Here is a 24,340-nt window from a genome sequence, read left to right as displayed (position 1 = left end):
TTTGCAGAATGTACTGAATCTAATTATAGAAGCTTTTTTTTTTTCATTTGTTGAAACTTCTATTTAGGGAAGTTGAAATTAGTGTTTTCCCATGTTTAATCTCAGCTTCTCTACTGTCTTCTTATATCATGTAATGATTTTTCAAGATGTGCTTGCAGCTAATTGGAAACTTGTGGGTAATAGTAGCTGATATTTAAATATTTGTAACAAAACTTCCTTTAGGGATGATCTTTCTCCTTCCTCCGTCCATCCACTGGTGTTGGGATTTAGTTATTTGATAATCTCTCACATGACTGCAAAGAAGAATACAAAAGCAAATCCCTGAAGTGTAAAAAACAAAACAAAAAACTCCAACAAACCAAACAAACAACTCAAACACCTTCTCCCATTTTTTTTTTTTTTTAATTGTGTGCTGTTAAAGGTAGATGTGATTTCTGGATGCCTTTCTCCATACTTTCTGAAGACTAAATAGCTGGAAAAGCTCCTTATCTTGCTTTAAAAAATTTCAAAAAGTGGATGAAATGAAAAAAAAGTTCAGAGTAGGTAGATGTCAAGGATTTTAATTGCTTTAAATTGGTGCTGTAATTTCACAGCAGTAGAAAGAGAGCATACTGAACAGTGTTTGGAATTGCAAACCACAGGCCAACAGACCCAGTGGCTTTTTCTGCTTCTCTTTTCATGAGGAATAATGCACATACTGCAAATGCATGCCAAATGTTAAACAAATTTGTTTCACATCAAGGAATGGCAATTACAGGTACCAGGAAATAGGCAGCATCTTAATGATAGGGAACCTTAGCATTTTTAGAAAGCTTATGATGGACAGCTCTGTCTTGTACTGGTTTTGCTTTGCAAAATTACCAATTGTATAAAAATATTGAAGTATCTTCCATCAGTGAAAGGTGACCATCAAAATTTAAGTTAAAAAATCCCCAACAAACTCCACCCAAAAACTTATAAAAACTTTTAAACATAACAGAATGCCTTTTAAACAAAGACAGCATGCAGTATGGAATGGGTACAGTAATTGCAGACTTAGTCTTATATACTGTTACTGTGGCATGCTGAGAACGTGGATTTTCCCACAGTTTCATGGTGCTGAGACAAATCAGAAGCACTCAGTGATTTGACCAACTCTTCAGCATTTTCCTTTCCCCAGAGCTTAATATTGTTGTGAGGCTGAGCCGGCATTCTCTATGCACATTGCTACCTTGGTGTTTCAAGAGACCTAATCACCTCTAAACTACAATTTACCAACACCTACTTGAAACTAATGACACTTTTTCCTGAGATACTAAGTAACAGTATGGTCTATTATATGTGGGTTTGCATAAACTTCCGGTCTTTGTGTAGCTTAGTATGGCCTCAGTTTTAATTTTAGCCAAATAATTAAAATAGATTTGATGTCAAAGCCTGATTTCTCTTCCCTCCTTGTTCTATAGTTGGGTTTAAGTGCTGTGTTGCTGTCATCTCTCACTTGAATACTAACAAATTGCAGTTAGAAACAGGGGCCTAGGACTTCACTGCAGGATGGGAAAGAGGATTGGTGTGAGGGAAGACTGTTCCAACGTCAGTACCTGTGGCAGAACACAAGGGGAAATGTGACTACCACACATTTTCAAGGACTGAAATCTAGTTTCAAGGGTTTTTTTTTCTTGCCAATGCCAGATGCTGGATTTGTTGTGAGACAGATGATGTCCCAGCTCAGGTTCCCGTACCAGCGCTAAGCCCCTTGTTACATATACTTGACAGTGAATGAAGGTGTTCGCAGTAGCTACCCCTTCTGTGTATGTGCAGTTCCACCAGGACTGAGGGTCTTGTTTGGCCTTGCACTTTGCAAACATGAAGTGAAGTGAACTTGTAGTTCATTGTACAGTTTCTCATCTATCTTCCTCTTTTTTTTTTATTCCCTGTATTTTTAGAGACACTCTGTAAGAACTAATCTGTCTTTGAGAACAAATGGGAACAATTTTCCTTTAGAAGTGACTTTAAATAGCTTCCCCATAAATCCCAGTTCTCACAAATCAAACTTCATTTCCTTCTCTTTTGCACAGACAGTCTTGAGTACTTACTGATAACTGCTAAAAAGAGAAACATTATTCTAAACTGTAATTTTGTGTCTCCAGAAGCTTTTTAGTTGATTTTGAAATATAGAGAACTCCATGCTTTTAGCACAGAGGACAAGTAATTTTTCAAAAGAGTTAGGGATACACGTAGAGCCTACAGGGAAAGGTGTATATGCTGCAGTGGTCTAGTACTGGGCAGAGATAAAAGTTCTGAATTTCTTTTTCTACAACTCTGGTGTTTTGTGTTCCTTGAGGGGAGGAGTGTGTGAGTATGCCAGCAGAATGCAAGCAATCGTGCAGTTTGTGGGATACCACCAATTCTCTTTTTTTTGTGTTCCTCCTTACAAAGGAGATTTTTTGCTTGTTTGTACTTTGTAAAAGTACAAACTTATAAAAGTGCAAGCTTTTTGTGTTTGGTTTTTATAAAACATTAGACCTTTTCAGAACTAACTTCTTAACCTACTAGTAGCAATATTCAGAGCTGTCCTTAAGTAGCAAGATAGGATGTACCTCACTCTTCCAGCCTCTATGGCAGTACACTTCTGGGATGAGGGCCTGATCTTGGATGGTGGTATGGTTTTCACTTTGTCCCTGGGAAGTCTGCAGGATGTAACAGCCAAGTGACTTTGAAGGGCTTCTTGCTAACAGAAATGCATACCAGGAGGAAGGGAATAAGGCTTATTTATGAATGCTTCCATTTAACCCAGATAACTAATGAGTCTCCTTTGAAGATTTAAGGGATCATCTCCTAAGGTTTAATATGGCTTCTCTGCAACAGATGCCAAACTAGTGTGAATTGAAACTGCAGCGCTGGTTTGACCCAAGGTTAATGTGGTGAACTGCTACCTACTTTATTAATTTTGGATTGCTCTCTAGGGAGAACTGGAGAGACAGTTGCTCCAGGCTAATCCCATCTTGGAGGCCTTTGGAAATGCCAAGACAGTAAAGAATGACAACTCCTCAAGATTTGTGAGTATTATTTTGTCATGAGTGTATTCAAAAAAGTGCGTCAAAAGTGTATTTTACACTTTTCCGGCATGTTCTGCTTTTGAGTGAATTGCTGTTAGGGATAGAGTAACTGAGTGACTTCCTTTTAAATTAATCTGGGAAATTAATTTCATTCAGTGAATTATCCAGAGCAGATCTTTTAGGTCTCTAGAACGAAGAAACCAGACCCTGTGCCAGGATTATCTGTGCTGATTTCTGTTGTAATCATTACAGTTAGTTTTATCCTAGAGAGCAAATACTTGTCCTTATTTTGTTTGCTCTGGAGAACAGTGGACAGCATCTGAGAGGCAGGTGGGGAAGCTGGAGTGAAATGAAAATGGTTGAAGCTAACACTGAAAGAGGTGGAACTGTCAAGGCAGTGTAACATGAAATTGAAGGGACCCTGGTTGTGAGAAATCTAGGTTAAAACTTAGTGAGTGTGAGTTGCCACAATGACAGAAGTGTCTGGAAGTGCTTGGTGTCTTTTTTGTTCAGTTGCTGTTGTGATCAGCAGGCATTGCCTATTGGCTGACCTTATGCTTTGCCTAAAACCTGCCTGACCTGTTTGGAGTTTCCTTTCCTGGATTGAAAAAGAAGGTTTACCTTTGTTGTTGACTGTTGTTACCGAACACAAAGAATACTAATTTTATGCTATTGTCTTCCTCTTAGGGCAAATTTATCAGAATCAACTTTGATGTCAACGGCTACATTGTTGGAGCCAATATTGAGACCTGTATCCTTTCTGTAACCCCTTGAAAGGTTCAAGGCTCTAGAGGTGTCAGGAATGCTATGTAGCAGTCCCTTCACAACTGACTTAGATTGAAAAAGCAGTTGGAAGCACTCTGAATTTCTGCTATCAAGATCACGACTGTAGTCTCCTGTTTCCTCAATAGTATTTTTTGATGTTTGTGATCATGGTACAGATCTTTTCTGAATGAATGAATTCTAATTTTAAGAGATGAAATGCAAGCATAAACTGCAGCAGTATGAATGGGTATGGAATTTCATAAGTCATTCTTGCTTCTGTCCAAGGCAAGTGGAGATTGATGGCCACTATTTTTTTGTTTCTTACTGGTTAAGTCTCTCTTACCATAGTCATCATTCAGAGGCTGGCAGAACTGAGACCAGAAGCTCAATGGGTTATTGATTGCTAAGTCAATACCCCATGAGTTGGTATGAGGAGAACATCAGGTAGTTTTTTCTCCTACTGCAGAATAGGAAGGGATTTGTATGTCCTGTCATGTGCCTTGACTCTCTGAAGATCTGCTGGAGAAGTCACGTGCAATTCGCCAGGCCAAAGAGGAGAGAACTTTCCACATCTTTTACTACCTGCTCTCTGGGGCAGGGGAGCATTTGAAGAGTAAGTATGATTGTGTTGTGAAGGGGCAATCCCATAACTACAAAAACAGCGGGTATAGAACACCTGTAGACAAGAACCTGTTCCTTCACAGTTCCTTCTTCTCTGCCTTTTGGATATGGTCAGCTCTCCTACACGTCTTTCATGCACTCATATGTCCATCTGCCCTCCCCCTGCACTTCTCAGTTCCTGAAAACTTGCTTCTATGGTTCCTTCCTGCACTTGTCTCCCTGCCAGCAATGACTCTACGCCCTTCCTTATCTAAATCACTGTCTCATGTTTAGTCTAGTCTTGCATGATGTAAACTATTCCTGTGCAGGAATGGTCCTGCTGTGATGCACTCAGTGTGTAACTCAGTGGAGCAAATCTGCAAGCCTCTAAGCAGCTCTAGCAGTCTGGAATCCCAGCACACCTTGTTTTAATGCCTCAGCCTGGTAATCTGGGTCTGTGTTGTGCTAGAGCTGCAAATGGATCTGCAGGAATGCCACAAGGAGAGGACTTTCTTATAGCTGCTACTGTTTCAAGAGTTAATATATTAACTTTTATCTGACTTGAAACAAATCAGGTATCTGAAATTAAAGGCAAATTTGCTTTCAAGTTAATCCCTGCTTTTTACAGATTTAGGACCTGAGGATGAGTGACACTGCTTTGGTGGAGCAGTCCAGAGGAAGGAATAGGAAGAAATAACACAGAAAAACTGTGTTTATCTAAAATACATTAAATGTTCAGCCTGAAGTAAAACTGGGCTTAATTCTAGATTCATCCAGGAGCTGATAGTGTATGCTAGTCAGAAATTTGATATTGGTGGTGGCTTGTTGTCTGTTTAAAAAAAAATAAATCCATAGCAACTTCTTTCTCAATTCTTTCCTAAGATGATCTGCTGCTGGAACCTTACAACAAATACCGCTTCCTTTCCAATGGGCATGTTACGATCCCAGGTCAGCAAGACAAAGACATGTTTCAGGAGACCATGGAGGCAATGAAGATCATGGGCATCCCAGATGAAGAGCAGATCGGTATGAATATGCAAGGAATAAAAGACGGAATAGGCCATGTCTCAAGCTTTTTTCTTCTAATGTTCTTAATTTTTTGTTTTGGTTCAATTTGTTACCTCTTTTTTAAGGGATTTTGTTGGTTTTGTTTTGCTTGTGTCCATTCCTGCTCCCCTGCCCCAAGTAAACAGTGTGCAAGTAACAAAATTTAGTGGCTTTGGAGTAACCCACCTCAGGATCTACCAGCAGAGTTTCAGGTTATAGAGTTAACTTTAGAACAAGCAGCTGATAAAAACATGCTTCTGCTTGCTGTTTTTGTTCCCAGTCTGGGGCTTGTATACCCAATTTATGAAAAACTCATCCAAGATATAAGAGTCCTCTCATTCTTTTATGCAGCGCACAGCTTCTGTGCTCCCCCTGTCCCTTAGCAGTGGCTCTAAAGTATCTGATCCAACAACTGCTGGATTAGTCCTTTGAAAATGGACTGGTCATAGTGCCTTTCTTTCCAGCTTAACACTGAACTGCTGATCAGAAATGAATATTGTCTGATTCTTGGAGCACAGTAGCATGACAGTGAAAATAGAATTGCACGCAGCCAGCACAAAGAGCAGTGATACATGTTCACTGAAGTTCTGTACTCTCTCATCCGTGATATGCCCCACTGATTGGGAATCAGTGTTCTGCAAAGTCTCACTTCCAAAATGTGTATGGTCTTCTAGAGCTAGAACTGTTAGTCTCTACACTGAAGCAAGCAAGCATCTGTTGTGGTTTGAGGTCACCACTTCCTCTGCTGGAGGCTGCAGGTCTTGTGGCTGTAGGGAACATTTATTTACCTGTGCTTTCTGCTCTTTACAGTCCAGCGGTTAAAATTCATGACAGTTCAATATGTTTTTTGATATCCTGAATCACCTGAGACTGAAACTTCTGTATGGAGGAAGAGAAATTTGCCTAAATCAAATAAAAGAAATGGTAGCCTAATTAATTGTCAGGGTGTCCTGCTATGCTCAGTTTTTTAAGTTGTTTTTAATGTATGCTCTAGGGTATGTCTTTGCTGTCATGTAGACCAGTTATTGATTCCAGGCACTAGAGTAAAAATAGCTTTAATATTTTACAGTTGCTGAGGATCCTGTTCTGGTGCCCTTTTTCCAAGATCCAACCTAACCCTCCCCTGACACAGCTTTATGCTGTTCCCTTGGATCCTGTCATTGGTCACCAGAGAGACGGGTGCCTGGCCCTTCCCTTGTGAGGAAGCTGTGAAGTCCCCCTTCTTCTCCAGGCTGAACAACCAAATTACCTCAGTCGCTCCTCATATGGCTTTTTCTTGGTTCATCACCATCTTCACAGCCATCTTTTGGACACTCCCTAGTAGCCTTATATCTGCCTGATAATTGTGACACCCAAAACTGCACCCAGAACTTGAGGTGAAGCTGCACCAGTGCCAAAGCAGAGTGGGACAATCACAAAGATATTTTTCTTTTCTGTTACTCCTAATGTAGCATATATGGAGCCTTTGTTCACTTTCTTAGAAAAAAGATGTTTTCTTAAAACAAATCTTTTTGTGATAGTGTAGTGATTTAACTTCAGTTGGCAACTAAGCCCTACATGGCTGCTCACTCACTCCTGCCCAGTAGGATAGGAGAGAGAATTGAGATAGTAAAAGTGAGAAAACTCATGGATCAGGATAAAGACAGTTTAACAGGTATAGCAAAAGCTGCACATGCAAGTGAAGCAAAGCAAGATGAGGAATTCATTCACCACTTCCCAGTGGCAGGCAGGTGTTCAGCCATTTTCAGGAAAGCAGGGCTCCATCCCACAGTGACTTGGGAAGACAAACATCATCAATCCCAACATCCTCCCCTTCCTTCTTCTCTCAGCTTTATGTTCTGACTGTGATGCCATGTGTATGGAATATCCTTGGCTCAGTTGGGGTCAGCTGTCCTGGCTCTGTCCTTTCCCATCTTGTGCACCCCCAGCCTCCTCACTGCTGAGGTGAGGCAGAAAAGGTCTTGACTCTGTGTAAGCACTGCTCAGCAGTAACTGAAACACCCCTGTGTTATGAACAGTTGTTTCCAGCACAAATTCAAAACACAGCCCCATAACAGCTACTGTGAAGAAAATAGATTCTACCCCAGCCAAAATCAGCATAAACAAGTAGAAAGGGGGACCAAAAAAGCCTTTGATACAAGATCTCCTTCAAGTGACTGGCAGTTTACTTTGCTCAAGGGCAACCAGAAGCTATTATGTAATGAGCTTTGACAGATATGTGGTGAAAATTGAATTGACACCATCTTCCCTGTCTTGGCATCTGATGGTTTGGCTTTTTTGACATGCATCATTTGCAGAGTGTGAATATATCATTAGCAATGAGGTGGGATGCTTCAGCATATAATTAGTATTAGTTATGGTACAGGCACTTTCGCCCACATTTTGCTGCCTTCTGTACATTATAATGTGTGTCTGTAAGGACTAGGCATCTTGGTCAGGGAACTGAATGTGTTACAGGGTTAAAGAAACAAAATCTTTAACTGAGGTGTAGTCTTAACTGTCTCTTTCCTTTGTTTGACAGTAACTGTTGAGGAAAATTGAATATCAAATTCCCTGCATGGATTTTGACTCTCAAGCAGAGAAAAAGTGTTTTATTAAAAAAATATAGATGTTGTAGGTGTCACTTTACCCTCAGTCCTGTCTCACTGTTTTATAGAGATATTGAGAATGGGTAAATTTCTAGGCTCTGTAGTCTTGCATAGAAATGACAGGGCAAGTCCTGTGTCCTGAAAGGGAGTCATTTAGAGGAATAGCCTGTGGTGTTTTTTCCTAAATTTCAGAAAGATTTTTGGAGTGCTGGGATGGCCTCTTAACCATGTTAGCAAAGATAACTGAGTCGTATCAAGGCTTTTGGTGATGTTTGGTACTAAGCTGTTACTACTATTTTGAAAGGTCTCCTGAAGGTTATCTCAGGTGTTCTTCAACTTGGCAACATAGTCTTCAAGAAGGAGCGTAATACAGACCAAGCCTCTATGCCAGACAATACAGGTAACCAATCTCCTCCCCCACACCAAGTAAAAGTGCAACAAAAAAACCCACAGGAAGTTATTGCAAGTGGGAGAATGTATTGCAGTATGTATGGAATGCTGGAGTCCTGTTTTTCCGCAGGGTGAATTATTTGTCAGAGGACCTGGCGTGCTCCATACAAACACAGAGTGTTCTGCCAGCCTTGTGTTTGCAGCCACCCATGGGCAGGAATGTGTCACCGTTCTTGTGTCAGGGCTAGGCAGGAAATACATATGATGAACAGATGAAAAGGATTACTCTACTGGAATATGTGGAGTGTATTTTAAACAGGCTGCAGTAATTGCTCCTTCAAATCTATATTATCAGATTTTAAGGAATGTTCTTTGCTGCCTTTGTAGGTAGTCTGGTAACTGTAGGAGTAAGGTGGTGGATAGTTTTATGGTCGGTATAAAAGCATGTGTACATATTTTAATTGCACTGCCCATTGTTGAATGTGTAAATAGTATGTATTGCATGGTTAGAAGACTATTTGTTGGAAGACTTAACTCTTATACCTTCATTGTAAATGTACTGCAGAAGTGCAAATGTTGCTAATCTATCACTAAGTGGGTTTTTTTGGTTTTTTTGTTTTTGTTTTGTTTTGTTTTTTTCTGTTATTTAAAATATGCTCTAAATATAATTTTAAGGAGGAGAGTAAACCGTTTGGGTTTTGGATTTTGAACCTGAAGTACAGAGTTGTGTCAAAGATTAATCAGTAGATGAAGACAGAGTAATTAGCTTGATTAAGAAATCCATTAATCTGATGTATTTTTAAATTGATTACAGACAATGACCTTTCTAAAGCTTCTGTGTTACAATTTAGTAGTATGAGACTATTTCTTCAAATGTACTCTAATGACTTCTGGAGAAACAGTAAACTGCAGTATGGGTTGCAAGAGGAGTTTTTTTGGAGGTTTTTTTTTTTTTGTTAGGAAGGTATTTTGTCTCAGCAACCTGTCCTTCATTTAATGTTTTTTGTTTCCTGACTTTTCTAATGACAGTTGGCAAAATATTTTTCTTTTTCTCTTGCTTTCTATGAGAAAAACAAAATAATGTGAATCTTTTTGTTTTTCTTACTATCTTTAGCTGCTCAGAAGGTGTCTCACCTTTTGGGTATCAATGTCACAGATTTCACTAGAGGTATCCTGACTCCTCGCATCAAAGTTGGACGAGATTATGTCCAGAAAGCTCAGACCAAAGAGCAGGTAGGCATTCTCAAAAAATGAATGAGTATTTTGTATCTCTAATCTTACTGCTGCACAGCTAATGAATGTATCAGAGGTTTCTGTGGTGTTTACTAACCATTTTTATGATTGCAATGTATGGCAAGCAGACTTGAACATTGTACCATAATATATTGCTTCTAGCATAATATTTCACTGGCTCGTGTAATCCATATAAAGATAGAATTCACATGATCCCTTAGCACTTTTTCTCATCTGAAAAAAAAAAAATAAAGAGAACACAAGTTCCCTAATGGGAACTTTTGGTGACTGGCTGTCCCTAGGGAGTTAGTAGTTTCAATGTGGTATACAAGGGTGACATTTTCAAGTCGGTGCAATACAGAAAGCACTATTTTTGAGTAGGTCAGCTACTAAGATAGAAGAATTTTCTGCTCCCCCTTGAAACTGGTTGGAAATTTTCTAACACTCTGGACTGGTTGTGCTGTAAATGAAACTCGACCTAGGAGCTCACAGCCTGCTTGAACGGAGCAAATGCCTGTGCTCACTCATTGCCTGGCTTCTTTATGAACACAGAATAAAGAAATATGGCCCCGTAACATGGAAGGGATTGGTAAGAGATTGAAGTCTGGAAAAACTCACAGGTTGTCTTTCCATGCTGCCTGTACCTTTTGATGTTTAATTTCTTGCTACACATAGTATTCATCTCAAACATGGATAGGGTAGTGACGGGGGGGATTGGGCTTTGTAAATCCGAAGTTACAAAAGAATTTACATTCATTTCCATGGGCCTATGATACTACAATCTTTGAAAGTGACTTGGCATGGTTTTTCTTTCTTTAATAGCAGCTTTTGTTTCCTACAGCAGGCAGCATCCTGAAATTTCATTTTGACACACTAATTTAGAGACCAGTTCTTTGCTCTTGTATATGGAATGTCACTATACCATCTACTTTCCATTTGGAATAAACTGAAATAAGCCTCGTTCAGTGGATTTCCTGGTGGAGAGAAAATTGTCAGACTACAGTTGTGCTGCTAGACCCTGAAACAGTGTAGTCTGTGCCTTTCTTTGGTTTATAATGCAACTTTTGATGTTTATCTCTTTGCTGTTTAGGCTGATTTTGCCATTGAAGCACTGGCCAAAGCCACTTACGAACGGATGTTCCGGTGGCTGGTTATGCGCATCAACAAGGCTTTAGATAAGACCAAGAGACAGGGTGCATCCTTCATTGGAATCCTTGACATTGCTGGCTTTGAGATTTTTGAGGTAAGGAGATGTCAGGTCCTTGCACTCAGCACGGTTTAATATGGAGCAAAGACCGCAGAAGGTCTTTGTGGAGTGAGTGAGGAAAATAACACACTCTGGGAAAAGGATGTGAAGTCCATGAAAAGGGGAATCAATATCAAATCTTGTGCAAGATAAGTGTAGGAGAAGAAGAGCTGAAGGGAAGTTGAGAGAGAGAGAGAGGAACATGAGCTCTTTCTCTAGATGACAGTGAACTGTTAAGCCAAACTGTTACAGGATTCTATGAAATAATTTTAGGATGTGGTTTGCATTATAATCTGAAGCAGCCACAGAACCATCAATAAAGAAGCATCGTGTCATTATCCCAGCAAGGCAGCTCCTGTTAACACGTGTTATATTACACTGGATCTAGGTCATGAACAGTTGCAAAACGAATTGCAAAATTCATTCATAAAATAGAAGACTGAGACACAGAGAAGTTGAGCCTGTTATTTGGGGTTTTTTTCCCCGTTTGTTTGTTGGGTTTTGGGGGGTGTTTTTTGTTTCCTTCCCCCCCTTATTGATATACCTTTGGCTTCATGGTTGCTGGATCTCATGAAAAGGAGAAGAAATAACATAGTTAGGAATTATTAAATATGGAGGAATTAGAACAGGATATCTTTCTTCAGAAGCTGCATGATGTTTTGTGTGATCAAACATCAAAATGCACTGTGAGTAATTAACCTTGTCCTTACTGTTTGAAGAAATCTGGGAATTTTGAAGAGATTTCCCTCACTTTCATTGCTTTGATCTTATATAAGGATTGAAAAGGGACTTTCCAGTCCACATGCTTTTAAGAATTTGTCTTCATGCTTCCATTGCAGCTTCTTCCTATGAAAAGGACTTGCTGGCTCTGCATTTGTGAGAAAACCAGAGTCCTTTCTTGTCCTGTGTTAAGTAGCTGCAGTAACTCTTCTGCTGTTTACAGCTAAACATTCTTTTGCAAAGTCTGAGGACCAATGTGTATGAACTTCTCTAGGGACTGCAGCAGAGTGCAGTGGCGTGTGACAGAACAGGCAGTTCATATCCAAAGGGGTTATTGACAGTGGACTGTCTGCCCCACTCTAGCTTGGATTCCTGAACCACAGATATGATCTTTTGTGCTAAGAGGATGCTAGGTGTGTCTTCACAAGCAGTTGCTCAAGCATCTTTTCTACCTTTTTCTTCATTAGCTGAACTCCTTTGAGCAGCTGTGTATTAACTACACAAATGAAAAGTTGCAGCAGCTCTTCAACCACACCATGTTCATTCTGGAGCAAGAGGAGTACCAGAGGGAGGGCATAGAGTGGAATTTCATTGACTTTGGCTTGGACCTGCAGCCCTGCATTGACCTCATAGAGAAGCCGGTAAGTTTGTTGTTTTACCATTGCAGGAAATGGCTGCACTGGTTTATCATCGAGGACATCATCTCTGCCTCTAGATTGGAAACTGGCCCTCCAGCTTTTGTAATCCTCTTCTGACATGGTAATTTGATTAGAAGCAGGAGTGAACAGTTTCTTCTTTGTCTGAAAGTGTGTCACCAATAAGGCTATTAGTATCAATTCTGTAGGAAACACTGTATGAAAATGGACCTAATTGGCCACTTTTTCCTCTCACTATATTGTCCTCAATTGTGTAGGTCTGCATGGTGTTAGATGTATATGCAGCTTGCCATAAGTAGTGTGAACTTCCTTACTTAACTACAGGTGTGATGAGAAGCTGTGAAACTCTGTTGTTTTCAGTCTGCTCTAATGAAACTTTAGAATGAATGAGTTTCATAGTAGATGTTCCAATAGTAAGGATTAGTTTGTGAAACTTTCTGCTATGGCCTTTTGCATTTAGACACCTGAATATATTTAGAAAACTGTATAATTATATTTTTTCTATTAAAAGATATATTTTCCCAAAAAAACAACCTAGACATGTCACAGAAGAGACTTTTTCATAAAAATTGTCAGAATTCAGATGACGATATTGAAGAACTATTAACAATTTGTATTTACAACGGAAGTAGCTTAACTGATATCACAGAAGAGATGGATGTGACGTGGATCAGGCTTAGGCTTCTTTTTTTTTTTTTTTCCTCCTCTAGCCATCTAAAGGTACTAATTATCATTGTAGTCATGTAGTTACTGATGTTTTGATGTTTCTCTTCTTTAAGGCTGGGCCTCCTGGCATACTGGCCTTGCTGGATGAAGAGTGTTGGTTCCCAAAAGCAACAGACAAAAGCTTTGTGGAAAAAGTTGTTCAAGAACAAGGCACGCACCCAAAATTTCAGAAGCCAAAACAGCTGAAAGACAAAGCTGACTTCTGTATCATACATTATGCTGGCAAGGTAAAGGATTAATAACTAAAATGTGAAGGTTGGAATATTTAATTCATAGCTACTGCTTCTTAGAAATGGCTACTTACCAAAATGGTTGCCTATGAGAAACCATCAAAAGATTTCATGAAAGTGTTCCATTGCAGAGGAGCTTAGAGGGCCTAAGGAGATTTGCTTGCAAGTTATATCTATATTTAAAGTTCAAGACAAGTAAAACTGACAGCAATTGAAATTTGTTCTTTGTGACTTGGTGAGACTGGAGGTACTGCTCAGAAACCCACATCAGGACTTCATCACCAAAAATGCTGATGCAGCTATTTTTTGTCACACTCTGGATGGTACAAACTAGCATTGCAAATCCAGACAGAATTTACTGACAGAATAGAACATGCAGCTTTCTGTAAGGGTTGGAATTTCATAGGTGTGCTTACTTAGGTGCTGCAGAAAATCCTCGGCCCGCCCCCCCCCCCCCCCCACTTTCCCCCCAGATTCTTGATGTGTTTATCTTCTCCAGGTGGATTACAAGGCAGATGAATGGCTGATGAAGAACATGGATCCACTGAATGATAACATTGCTACTCTTCTCCACCAGTCATCGGATAAGTTTGTGTCTGAGCTGTGGAAAGATGGTATGTAATTAAACTTAATTTCATTTGTTTGCTCGCAGTTCTATCTCAAAATGAGGAATACTGGGATAAAATATGAATGCACCATTATGAGCCAGCAGCTTGCATAGCTGCAACACTCAAGATCTGAGGTGGAATCTGTTTTCAGTCCTGCAACTAAGTGTGCCCCTTCTGCAGTGTTGTTCAGTATTTTACTCTATCTTCTCTGGGTTTTATCTGCTTTTGAGTCTTACTGTTACTGTCACTTTCTGTGGTAGGTTTTCTTTGACGTCTCTGTCTGTTGCAGAGATGCAGAAGGTTCAGAGAGCCTATTTCTATCAACACTTTCCTATTCTTCATCTAGAACCAGGTGACTGAGAAACCCAGCTGTTGTGTCATGTGTGTGATGCATCCTAGAGCCATGCAAGAAATGCTTCCGTTACTTTCTCTTTGTCCCTTTGTCATACCTGCCTGTCTTTCTTGTTCATTTCCTCTGCTTTGTGCTAGTAGCTCCTCATGGACTTTAAAACAAAAATAAAATTCACCTTGAAAGTGGATACAAAAATATAGACACACTCAGATGCTAAAAGTTGCTCTTGCATAACTTGGGTGGGAGCAAATCCCTGTCAACTTGTTTGAATGTAGAGCTAGCACAGCTGTATTTCTTGCAAGATACGGAAGGAAGATTTCTGAGACTGCATAGAAATTGAAATCCAGTTGAACACTGGTTTTAGTATGGAGATTTCCCTTCAGCAACTGATCATTTAAAAGAAAGTTTGGCAAAGGAACTTGCTGATGGCCATTTTTCATCCAGGACAAGTTGTGCCTAACAAGGCCTTTGCTGTGTGAGACTACTTTAGGCATTGAAAAGTCAACTGACCACAGCTTAGCAGTTTCCATTTGTTGTTCTTGGCTAGATCTTCTGTTGCAAGTGACTGTCCTTTTCACAATCTTGAAGTAGATTGCAGGGTCCAAGATGAAGAGAATTGACACAGCCACAGTCTGGGATGCACGTCTGTGGATTTCCCTGTGATGTCATCTAGTAATATAACCTTCTTTTCTTTTTGATAAGACAACCTTGACCCTATTCCAGCATCTGCTCTAGAAGTGAACAGTTTTTAGCTAATATTAGCTGTAAATTAGAATATTCTTTCTAGTTTATTCTTTTGTAGGGGTGTCTTTTAGCAGCTGCATTTTTTTTTTTTTAATCAGAAGACAGTTGAGCACAAGCTGGTGTATTTTCTGAAGTGAAAACTGGGAGCCTGAGTGTAGTCATCAGCCAACCACTAAAGATGGTAGCTTAAAGCCCTTAATAAAAGTGTATTGGAGGTGTGGAAATTTATAGTGATACAGTTATTTTTTGCTGGATGGGTGAATTTTTGTCTCCACATAGAAACGGAATAGGAAAAAGTAAAACTTTAGTTTCTTCTTGCTGCTGCTGCTCTCAGATCTAGCTGGCTTCTGTTGAGGGGGAAAAAAAATCTGTCCATCCATCAAGGTGATAGTTTTATCAATGCTTGGAATGTCACTGTGGCATAGTGGAGAAATTTGGGGCAGGGAATTCTGACTTTCTCCTAGTGCTGTTGTTCATGTCTGTGTCATAGAATACTGGTACTCCAAAAACAACTCAAGCAGGGTATCCTGAAGTTTGGAGTTTGTCATGCTTTTTACTGTGCGTGTTCAGTTTATGAGTAGATATGACTTTCCTGATCATCAGTTATGACAGTCCTGCTTGTAATGCAAGAGTGAAGCTGGGCTTTTTCTCTATCTGTGGCCCCTTATGGATCAGAGTTGACTAATAGTTCACTCTGCTGGGCTAGCAGCTAGAACTCTTGTTGTTTTTCATTCTAAGCTAAGCAAGTAGAAGCGTCTGAAACTCCCTTCTAGATTGCTCTTCCAGTGCTGCCATCCAGGGCATCAGTAGAATATATTTGGGATTAAGTTTGACTCCATCACTCAAACTTCCTGTAGTGAGCTGATGCTTTCTTTTCCTTCCTGCTCCTATCCCTGCACAAATTTTCTACAGGTGTTGACATCTGTGTAGAGATGAAGCAAAAAGGATCTCCTCTCATTGATCCTGTTCTACCCAAATGTTCTTTGTATGCCCCAATACTTCCTTTGTTTGTGGGAGAATTTTAATGCTCTTTCCTGTGCTCTCTCTAGTGGACCGTATTGTTGGGCTGGATCAAGTAGCTGGTATGTCAGATACAGCATTGCCAGGGGCCTTTAAAACCAGGAAGGGAATGTTCCGGACAGTGGGACAGCTCTACAAAGAACAGCTGGCTAAACTGATGGCTACACTGAGGAACACCAATCCCAACTTTGTCCGTTGCATTATCCCCAACCATGAGAAAAAGGTAAAGGCAGCTATAACAGCACAGCCCATGCATTCTTACATGGTCTTCCTGGGGCATGTGGCTGGGTTGATGGCTTTTGTCAAGTTTTACAGGACATCTGGAAGACGCCCTGTTTTCTTGGGGTATTTTCTCATCCTAAATAACTATATGCTTACTAAAATTTTGGAAACTCATCTTTGCAGTTCTTAAGGTGGTATAAAAGCTTTCCATTGCTTCTAACTAGAGAAGGGAGAACTGGCTGCTTTACAAAAAAGAGAGGGGGAGAGGCAAGGGGGTAAGCCTTTTCATAAAAGCTTTGTGATATTCATAAAATATACATTTTTCTCACTAGGCTGGAAAATTGGACCCTCACTTGGTCCTTGACCAGCTTCGCTGTAATGGAGTGCTGGAGGGAATCCGTATTTGTCGTCAAGGTTTCCCCAACAGAGTGGTATTCCAGGAATTCAGACAAAGGTGAGCCCTAGAAAAGAATCTGAAGCAGTCTTTAGCCTGGCAAAGTTAAGATATAAGTACAAAAACGGAAGTCTTTTATTGCAACTAGGTTGCCAATTTTCCAAAGACAATACATCTGTATCTTGGTATTCCCTGGCACAAAGCCTCCCAAAAACGTTTTTGATTTCTCTGGTAAGGATGTAGCTAAGGTGAGGCAGAGAGAACCCTGTCCAAGGCTGCTGCTTCATACTCTGCTGTCTAGAGGTGCAGTGTTTTTTGAAAAACTGTCGAACTCATAATGGCATAGGAATGCACACTAACTTCTTTTGTTTTGTTGTTTTCAAGTACACTTGTGTGACTAGTCTGATGCTTTCTTGTTTTCAGATATGAAATCTTAACTCCAAATGCAATTCCCAAAGGATTTATGGATGGAAAGCAGGCTTGCGTGCTGATGGTAAAACATCCCAGAAACTCAGCTTGAATAGGATAAACTTCATGGGTGTGGTTTAAAAGTTGAAGTTGTCTATGCTAAATATAACTTATATTCACAGACTGAAATTCCAAAGTCAAATGTTTTGTCTGAGAAAAAGGGTGCAAAAAGCTTCCTCTTGGCTTCATGGATGGAGGCTTTTGTCTAGCATGAGATTCAATAATCCTAGGCAAAGAGGACCTTTCTATTTTCACAGATGCATACTTTGAGATGCCAGCAGTATTCATAGAATCAAAATGCCTAGAAGTATTAATGCTATCTTTAGTACATGCTTAAAGTATGAGCTTCAGTAAACTTTTTGTAATGGCCTACTGCTGACAAATGCTTTCAATAAAGGCTCCAATTACTTTCTGTAGAAGTGCCTACGTCAAAGGGAAAGGTTTGGGTCTAGCTTGATGACTAGGTTGGAACTGAACTTGGCTGTAAGGGATTCCCTTTTTTCTGTCTTACAGGAGTATAGCTGATTCTTCTTAGCTTAGCTAATATAAGCAATGGCAGCAAATCCTTGGAAGGAAAGTTGGTCTGGGGTGTGTTTTTTTGACAAAGATAGGACTGAGAAAAAGTAAATGGGAAGGATCAACAGATGTGTTTCTTCTAGGAAAGGAAAAGGCTGTCAGGACATGCATTCCTCACAGCATCCTTGTAATTTGAGTACTTGATACCGTATTAAATGATACTTTGTCATATTTTCTGCCTCTGATTGCCTCCATTTGATGCTGTGCTTGGCTGAGGTCCATCTTCTCTAATTGGGATAAGCCAGGAATTTATTGGGAGTTAACAACTTTGGTTTGCCTGAGTGGCTCATTGTCGAGAAGGGCTGTCTTAGAGCCACGAGGTACAAATATCTTTTGTAATGTTTCACATGAAACAGTCTTTGCAGAACATGAATTCTTTTCTCTCTCTTTTTAGATCAAAGCATTGGAGCTAGATTCCAACCTTTACAGAATTGGACAGAGTAAAGTGTTTTTCAGAGCTGGAGTCCTTGCTCATCTTGAAGAAGAGAGAGACCTGAAGATCACAGATGTTATTATTGGATTCCAAGCATGTTGCAGAGGCTACCTGGCCAGAAAGTAAGTACCATGATTTTTAAAGTACATCATAAACATGTATTTCTCCCATTCAAGTACAAGCTTATTTTCAAAAAAAGTAATTGTTATGTCTAGAAATTATTTTCTGTCAGAAAGTTCATGATTTATTTATGGTGCGTAACAGTTGATGGTCTTTTAGGGTTTTCTCATCTCTGTAATGCCAGACTTTTGGCATGTGCAAGAATCTCTGTGCTGTATCCCAGAAAATACCTGAGCAGTAAAGTCTCTTCCTCTCTGTAAGAATGCCACGCAGCAGATCAAGTTTTTGACAGAAGTGCTATGAAGGTGCCAATGGAAAAGTCTTACTGCAGTACTGATGCAGGAGGTGTAGGGTTTCTTTAAGCTATCAGGTAGGGCTACAATTTTGGTACAGTTCTAAGATCAAAAGTAGAACTTGTCAGTTTGGTGGAAAAACACACCTCTGTTTCAGATCTCCCTTTTTGGAAGTGAAGATAGTAAAGCTTTTCAGAGCAGAAGACATGAGGGAAATTTTGTTAAAATAGGAAATTAGATTAAGGAAAAAATAGCCACTCTTACCTGAGCAGAAAAAAAATGAAAATCGGGAGAAAGTTCACTGGAAACGGCTTGTTTTTTGAGAGGAAACTTTCTAAAGAAAAAGCACTTAAGATACTTCTTAGAAGTATGTAAGAAAGGGCTTGATGGTGTGAATTGTGTGCTGCTCTGGGTTCCTCCGTCTTATCCTCACTTGCTTTGCAGGGCATTTGCCAAGCGCCAGCAGCAGCTGACAGCTATGAAAGTGCTTCAGAGAAACTGTGCTGCCTATTTGAAACTGCGGAACTGGCAATGGTGGAGGTTGTTCACCAAGGTAATAGTTTTCCCTTTGCAGTCCCCCTGCAATGAGCAAAGACATCTTCAACTAGATCTGTTTGCTAAGAGCCCCATCCAACCTGACCTTGAATGTTTTCAGAGATCAGGCATCTGTCCACCACCTCTTTGGAAAACCTGTTCTAGTGTTTCACCACCCTCATTGTAAAAAACTTCTTCCTTATATCTAGTCTGAATTTTCTCTTTGTTAGCTTAAAACCATTACCCTTTTGTCACAAAAAGCCCTCTCTGTTTTGTGAGCCCCCTTTTAGGTACAGACAGGTGCTTTGAGGTCTCCCTGGAGCCTTCTCTTCTCCAGGCTGAATAGCCAACTCTCTCAGCCTGTCTTCATACTAGAGGTGCTCCAGCACTCTGATTGTTTTTGTGACCCTCTGGATCTACTCAAGTCCATGTCTTTCCTGGGCTGAAGACCCCAGACCTGGATGCAACACTCCCAAGTATAGTCTTATCAGAGCAGAAGGGCAGAATCCCTCTCTGGATTCAACTCAGCTGGTTCCTCAATCACCAAACACTCCACCCATTAAATACTTATATCTTCAGTTTAGAGAAAGATCTTGTGGGGTACCATGCCAAAGGCCTTACAGAAGTTCACCTATATGACATTGACTTACCTGTGATTTTCCCCATTGTATGGTAACTTTTTATTCTCTCACTATTAACCCTTGAGGGTCTGAAATTTACTGAACTCTTTCCTGGAGGAGAATCCCATCCTGGAGGTGAATAAATGGGCTGGCAGAAAGTGTGCTATTGGCAGACTAGCTGATATCTAGTCCTGTATGATTCTCCCAGTGTTCATAACAAAATAGTTAATTGGTCCTTCATATAAGACACTTATCTGAAATGTTGTTTTGTTCAGTGCTTATCTCAAGTACAAGAGCATTTCTTGCATTTCTTCATGGTTTTGTTATTATACACATCTCATTCCCTTGGTTTCTCTTTCAGGTGAAGCCCCTTCTGCAAGTGAGCAGACAGGAGGAGGAGATGATGGCCAAGGAAGAAGAACTAATAAAGGTCAAGGAGAAGCAGCTGGCTGCAGAAAATAGACTGAGTGAGATGGAGACTTTCCAGGCCCAGGTGAATTGCAAATCTGATGTATACAAATTCTTCTCTCTCCACCTGTCCAACTACTTGAGAGCACCTCCTTTGCTTTCTTGGTCTGATGGACAAACTGTAGGATTCCAACTGTCTGGAGCATGACTTGGCTGCCTCTTGTTCACTTTCCTTTGCCCTTCTTGCAGCTCATTTCCTGCAGTAGGTCTTTTTATACCTATTGCCCTTCTATAGCCATTATAGGAAAAAAAGTCTCCTTTAGCTGAGTGTTACAGAAAGCTGGTTGAATTCAGTCTTGTCATTAATGGAATCCTTTTTGTTTGGAACACAGAAGGTGGGAGCAGGGTTATTTTTTCCCATAGGGCTGATAATAATTTGTTACTTATTTAAGGGGAAATAGACAATATCCATATTTCAAATGTATATGGTCTTGAGAAATTTGTGAATAATTTGTGGTCGCAGCACCTGATTTCTGAAGGAGAACACACACTTAAAACTGTGTTTTAATATTTAGCATTTGGTTAACAGCAGGGGACTACTGCAATGTGTAAGACTGTAACTGTGAAACAGAGGTGCACAGAACTTCACTTAACACACATTGCTAAGTGCTTTGGTAAATTGGAGCTTGTCTGATTTCTGGTTTTGCATCCAATGTAGCTAATGGCAGAGAAGATGCAGCTGCAGGAACAGTTGCAAGCAGAAACTGAACTGTGTGCTGAAGCTGAGGAGATAAGAGCTCGTCTGACAGCCAAGAAACAAGAACTGGAGGAGATATGTCATGACCTGGAAGCAAGAGTCGAGGAAGAGGAAGAACGATGTCAGCATCTTCAGGCTGAAAAAAAGAAAATGCAGCAGAACATCCAGGTGATGCCTGAGGAAAGCTATCTCTTGTCAGTAAAGAGGATAGTAAGGGTTACAGTAGTTCTTTTGCCTCAGTTTGCAGGGAAATTAAAGAGAAGGTGGGGAAAGAGGCATAGGAAAATCCATCTGTGAAAACAGCAATAGAATGCAGCAGTTCTGGTGCTGAGCCTGAGGCAGTCAGTCAGTCATCTGGAATGAGCTGTTTCATTCCTGAAGGTGATGGCCACTTCTCAAATAATTTAGACAAGTTTTTGCTTTGTTTTAGGAATGGTAGTATTCTTTGCAAAATAGCATTGTTTTTTTCTGCTAGAAAATATGTTGATTGGCATGCAGTATGTCACATTAAGTCGTGGCAGAGATGTCAGTCTAGGACCTATTGATAGTATCTTGAAGGAAGGGTGAAGAAGCCTTCCATTCTAGTATTGCAACTGTGCTGTTCCATGGATTGGTGAGCAGCACTGACAAATACCTTGCTTTTCTTTGGGTGTTGTGAAGGAACTAGAGGAGCAGCTTGAGGAAGAGGAAAGTGCAAGGCAGAAGCTGCAGCTAGAAAAAGTGACCACGGAGGCCAAATTGAAGAAATTGGAAGAAGATGTGCTAGTTCTGGAAGATCAGAATCTCAAATTGGCTAAGGTAAGACTCCTGCATCTTATTCCACAAGCTAAAGCTGCATCGGTGTTTCTCTTGGACAAAGCCACTACAAGGCTGACCTTTTCCCTATTACAGGGAAACTTACTAATAAATTCAGTCTTGTCTTTGAGAATTCTGGCCTGAACTTTTGAAAGTAACTGCCTGCCTGTATTCTCAACAGTCAGTATTGTATGATATTCAAATAACCTTGACTAAATAATGATCCACGAGCAAACTTTTTCTGATGCATTTTTATGCCAAACAGTGTCAAATTATTTTATCAATAGACTTCCCTTCTAGTTTTGAAAGGGCTATTGTATACAAATCCTTAATTTAATTGCAACTTTCTGTTTGTGATCCTAAAAGTATTTCCTTCTTTCTGAGTTTCCTTGTAGCAGGAATAAGCACTTATGACATTGACTTTTCTAAGCAGTCAGATCTGGAAAAATACCCTCTAATTCCAGCAACTCTTTTCACTCTGCCTTCTCAATTTTGCAGGAAAAGAAACTCTTGGAAGACAGAATGTCTGAATTTACAACAAACCTAACAGAGGAAGAGGAAAAATCTAAGAGTTTAGCCAAACTGAAGAATAAGCATGAGGCCATGATCACAGACCTTGAAGGTGGTTTTGGTGGTTTTTTTTTGGGTTTTTTTTTTTTTTTTTTAAGATAGATCTTGTAAAAACTTTGCCTGATTAGTTCTGGGTGATTTCTTGCTAAATTTTTTTGAACTTCAGTTTCATTTCTGAAAGAGTTTTCGTCCTCCTGAGTTTCTGAAGGGTTAAAAATTAGACTATAGTGTGTAAACTATTGATCAGTTTGATAGAGCTGTGCTCTGTGTGGCTGAAGGTTATGTGCCTTGTCAGCTGAGCCCTTGATCTAAATAAAAATCTTCTCCAAAACAGCCAGGCAAATGGAGAAGAGAGGCTGGTTCTCTTTCTTTTCCTGCTGTGGAAGTGTCTCCACTTTTCTACTTCCAGCAGCATCATTCTGTCAGGGTTAGTGCTGTTTCTGATAGCCTGTTTGCACATGTTCTTCAGAGTTCTAGAAGGGTATTCTGGAGACTGCCTGTTTAGTTTCAGTAAAGGGAGAGCAGACCTTGTGTTCAGCGTCACTAAATGGGCTCTTATGCCTGCATGGCATGAGTCTGGCATTGTGTTTGCCAGTTACAGTGAAAGCGGGAAAAGGAGGTTTGGCTGCAAGGTGAGGGGAAGGAAAACTGCCCAGATATATTTTGAGGGCAAAATATGGAGCAGATGCATGTATAGGTCCTGACAAAATAATGCAGTCCAGCTACAGTTTGGACAGTTGGGTTATCAGGAAAGTATAAATAGATCTATTTGTGTCTGTGCTCATAAAATGTTCTGAGTGTGTGTCATCTGTGTTACTTAATGCGTCCCCATCTCTGTTAGAACGCCTGCGACGCGAAGAAAAACAGAGGCAAGAGTTGGAAAAGACTCGTCGGAAGCTTGAAGGGGACTCCACTGATCTGCATGACCAGATTGCTGAGCTGCAGGCTCAGATTGCAGAACTCAAAATGCAGCTGGCCAAGAAGGAAGAGGAGTTGCAGGCAGCCTTAGCTAGGTGAGAACCTGACTTGTGAGGTTCAAGGGCCACCTGGTTGGGAAGTATTTCTTGTCTTGTGTCACTTGCAATAAGGTGAACAGGGATAAATGCAACCTGTGGATGTTGTATTTTAGGCTGTGAACTATTTAAGATCCATGTCCTTGGCATTAGAGTTCTTTAGCTGCTGCTCACTGCCACATTCTCTGTACAGATCTTGATTATGGATGCAATAGGCACTGCATGCATTTGACTGTAGTAGTAATCCTTAAACTGGGATTAAAAAGTAGAGGCAACACGCTGTCTCTCTGGTAGTTGCTGTGTTCATCTACTCAGTAAAGTGTCCAATTTCCAATGTAAAGTGGTGCTTTCTCTTCTGCTTTCTTCTGTTGTCAGTCTCTCTCTGAGGTGAGTAATTGTGCTGTCTCTTCCTTAAGGTGAGTAATTGTGCTGTTTCAAGTATTGGGAGATAGAGCTTAGAGTTTGTAGATTGTGTGTGGATCAACATCTGAATATACAATTGTAGAGCTGACCAATACCAGCTTTTCTTGACTGTTTTTGGTAGGACAGTTTGTCTTAGTTTGTGTATGGTTTTAGTCTGGCTCTGACCAGATCCTTGTTGAACACAGAGTGGAAGAAGAGGCAGCTCAGAAGAACATGGCCCTGAAGAAGATCAGGGAACTCGAATCCCAGATCACTGAGCTGCAGGAAGACCTGGAGTCAGAGAGAGCATTCAGGAATAAAGCTGAAAAACAGAAGCGGGATCTGGGAGAAGAGCTGGAAGCATTGAAAACAGAGCTAGAAGACACACTAGATTCTACAGCTGCTCAGCAGGAGCTGAGGTAACTCCAGCGTGGGGCTGTGTTATCTTTATTTGGGTTTGGTTTTGGCTGTTCTTAATAATGCTGCTGTATTCAGTCTCTTACCATAGCAAGTCTGCCTTTATCACTGGTTAGCAGCTTCAGTGGCTACAGAAGGGAGGTGGTGTGCAAGCCCTAGTCAAGACTGCATTACCTCACCTGATGTCAGAAAGTTGATTTTCTCCATAACCAAATTATTAGTAGCACCCTTGAAACATTGGTACTTTCAGGCTGTTACTTCTTAGGCAGAAATAATGCTGCCAGCTTGCACTTAAGAAGGATGCAGTGCTTAGTGCTACCTTTGAAAAGTATCTTTGTAGCCTAAACAGATCTTGGCT

At 40.4% G+C, this 24,340-nt stretch overlaps 1 protein-coding gene across 1 annotated transcript in view; it reads left to right on the top strand.

Annotated features, from left to right (window-relative positions):
• Positions 1 to 24,340, top strand: part of MYH9 (myosin heavy chain 9) — a 69,506-nt gene that overhangs the window by 33,575 nt on the left and 11,591 nt on the right. The window contains exons 6-26 of the mRNA XM_083860512.1: positions 2,943 to 3,035; positions 3,723 to 3,786; positions 4,315 to 4,413; positions 5,283 to 5,426; positions 8,340 to 8,435; positions 9,540 to 9,658; positions 10,749 to 10,901; positions 12,092 to 12,265; positions 13,060 to 13,233; positions 13,736 to 13,850; positions 15,990 to 16,183; positions 16,515 to 16,636; positions 17,000 to 17,069; positions 18,015 to 18,175; positions 18,911 to 19,019; positions 19,982 to 20,113; positions 20,747 to 20,953; positions 21,446 to 21,583; positions 22,079 to 22,202; positions 22,992 to 23,163; positions 23,772 to 23,984. Coding sequence (XP_083716638.1) covers positions 2,943 to 3,035; positions 3,723 to 3,786; positions 4,315 to 4,413; positions 5,283 to 5,426; positions 8,340 to 8,435; positions 9,540 to 9,658; positions 10,749 to 10,901; positions 12,092 to 12,265; positions 13,060 to 13,233; positions 13,736 to 13,850; positions 15,990 to 16,183; positions 16,515 to 16,636; positions 17,000 to 17,069; positions 18,015 to 18,175; positions 18,911 to 19,019; positions 19,982 to 20,113; positions 20,747 to 20,953; positions 21,446 to 21,583; positions 22,079 to 22,202; positions 22,992 to 23,163; positions 23,772 to 23,984 — 2,873 coding nt within the window. The remainder of the gene's footprint in view (positions 1 to 2,942; positions 3,036 to 3,722; positions 3,787 to 4,314; positions 4,414 to 5,282; positions 5,427 to 8,339; positions 8,436 to 9,539; positions 9,659 to 10,748; positions 10,902 to 12,091; positions 12,266 to 13,059; positions 13,234 to 13,735; positions 13,851 to 15,989; positions 16,184 to 16,514; positions 16,637 to 16,999; positions 17,070 to 18,014; positions 18,176 to 18,910; positions 19,020 to 19,981; positions 20,114 to 20,746; positions 20,954 to 21,445; positions 21,584 to 22,078; positions 22,203 to 22,991; positions 23,164 to 23,771; positions 23,985 to 24,340) is intronic.

This window comes from Zosterops lateralis (assembly GCF_965231275.1).
Source record: "Zosterops lateralis genome assembly, chromosome: 4".
NCBI lineage: Eukaryota > Metazoa > Chordata > Aves > Passeriformes > Zosteropidae > Zosterops > Zosterops lateralis.
Note: the sequence above shows the minus strand (reverse complement) of the source record. Positions and strands in the feature narration are given on the sequence as shown.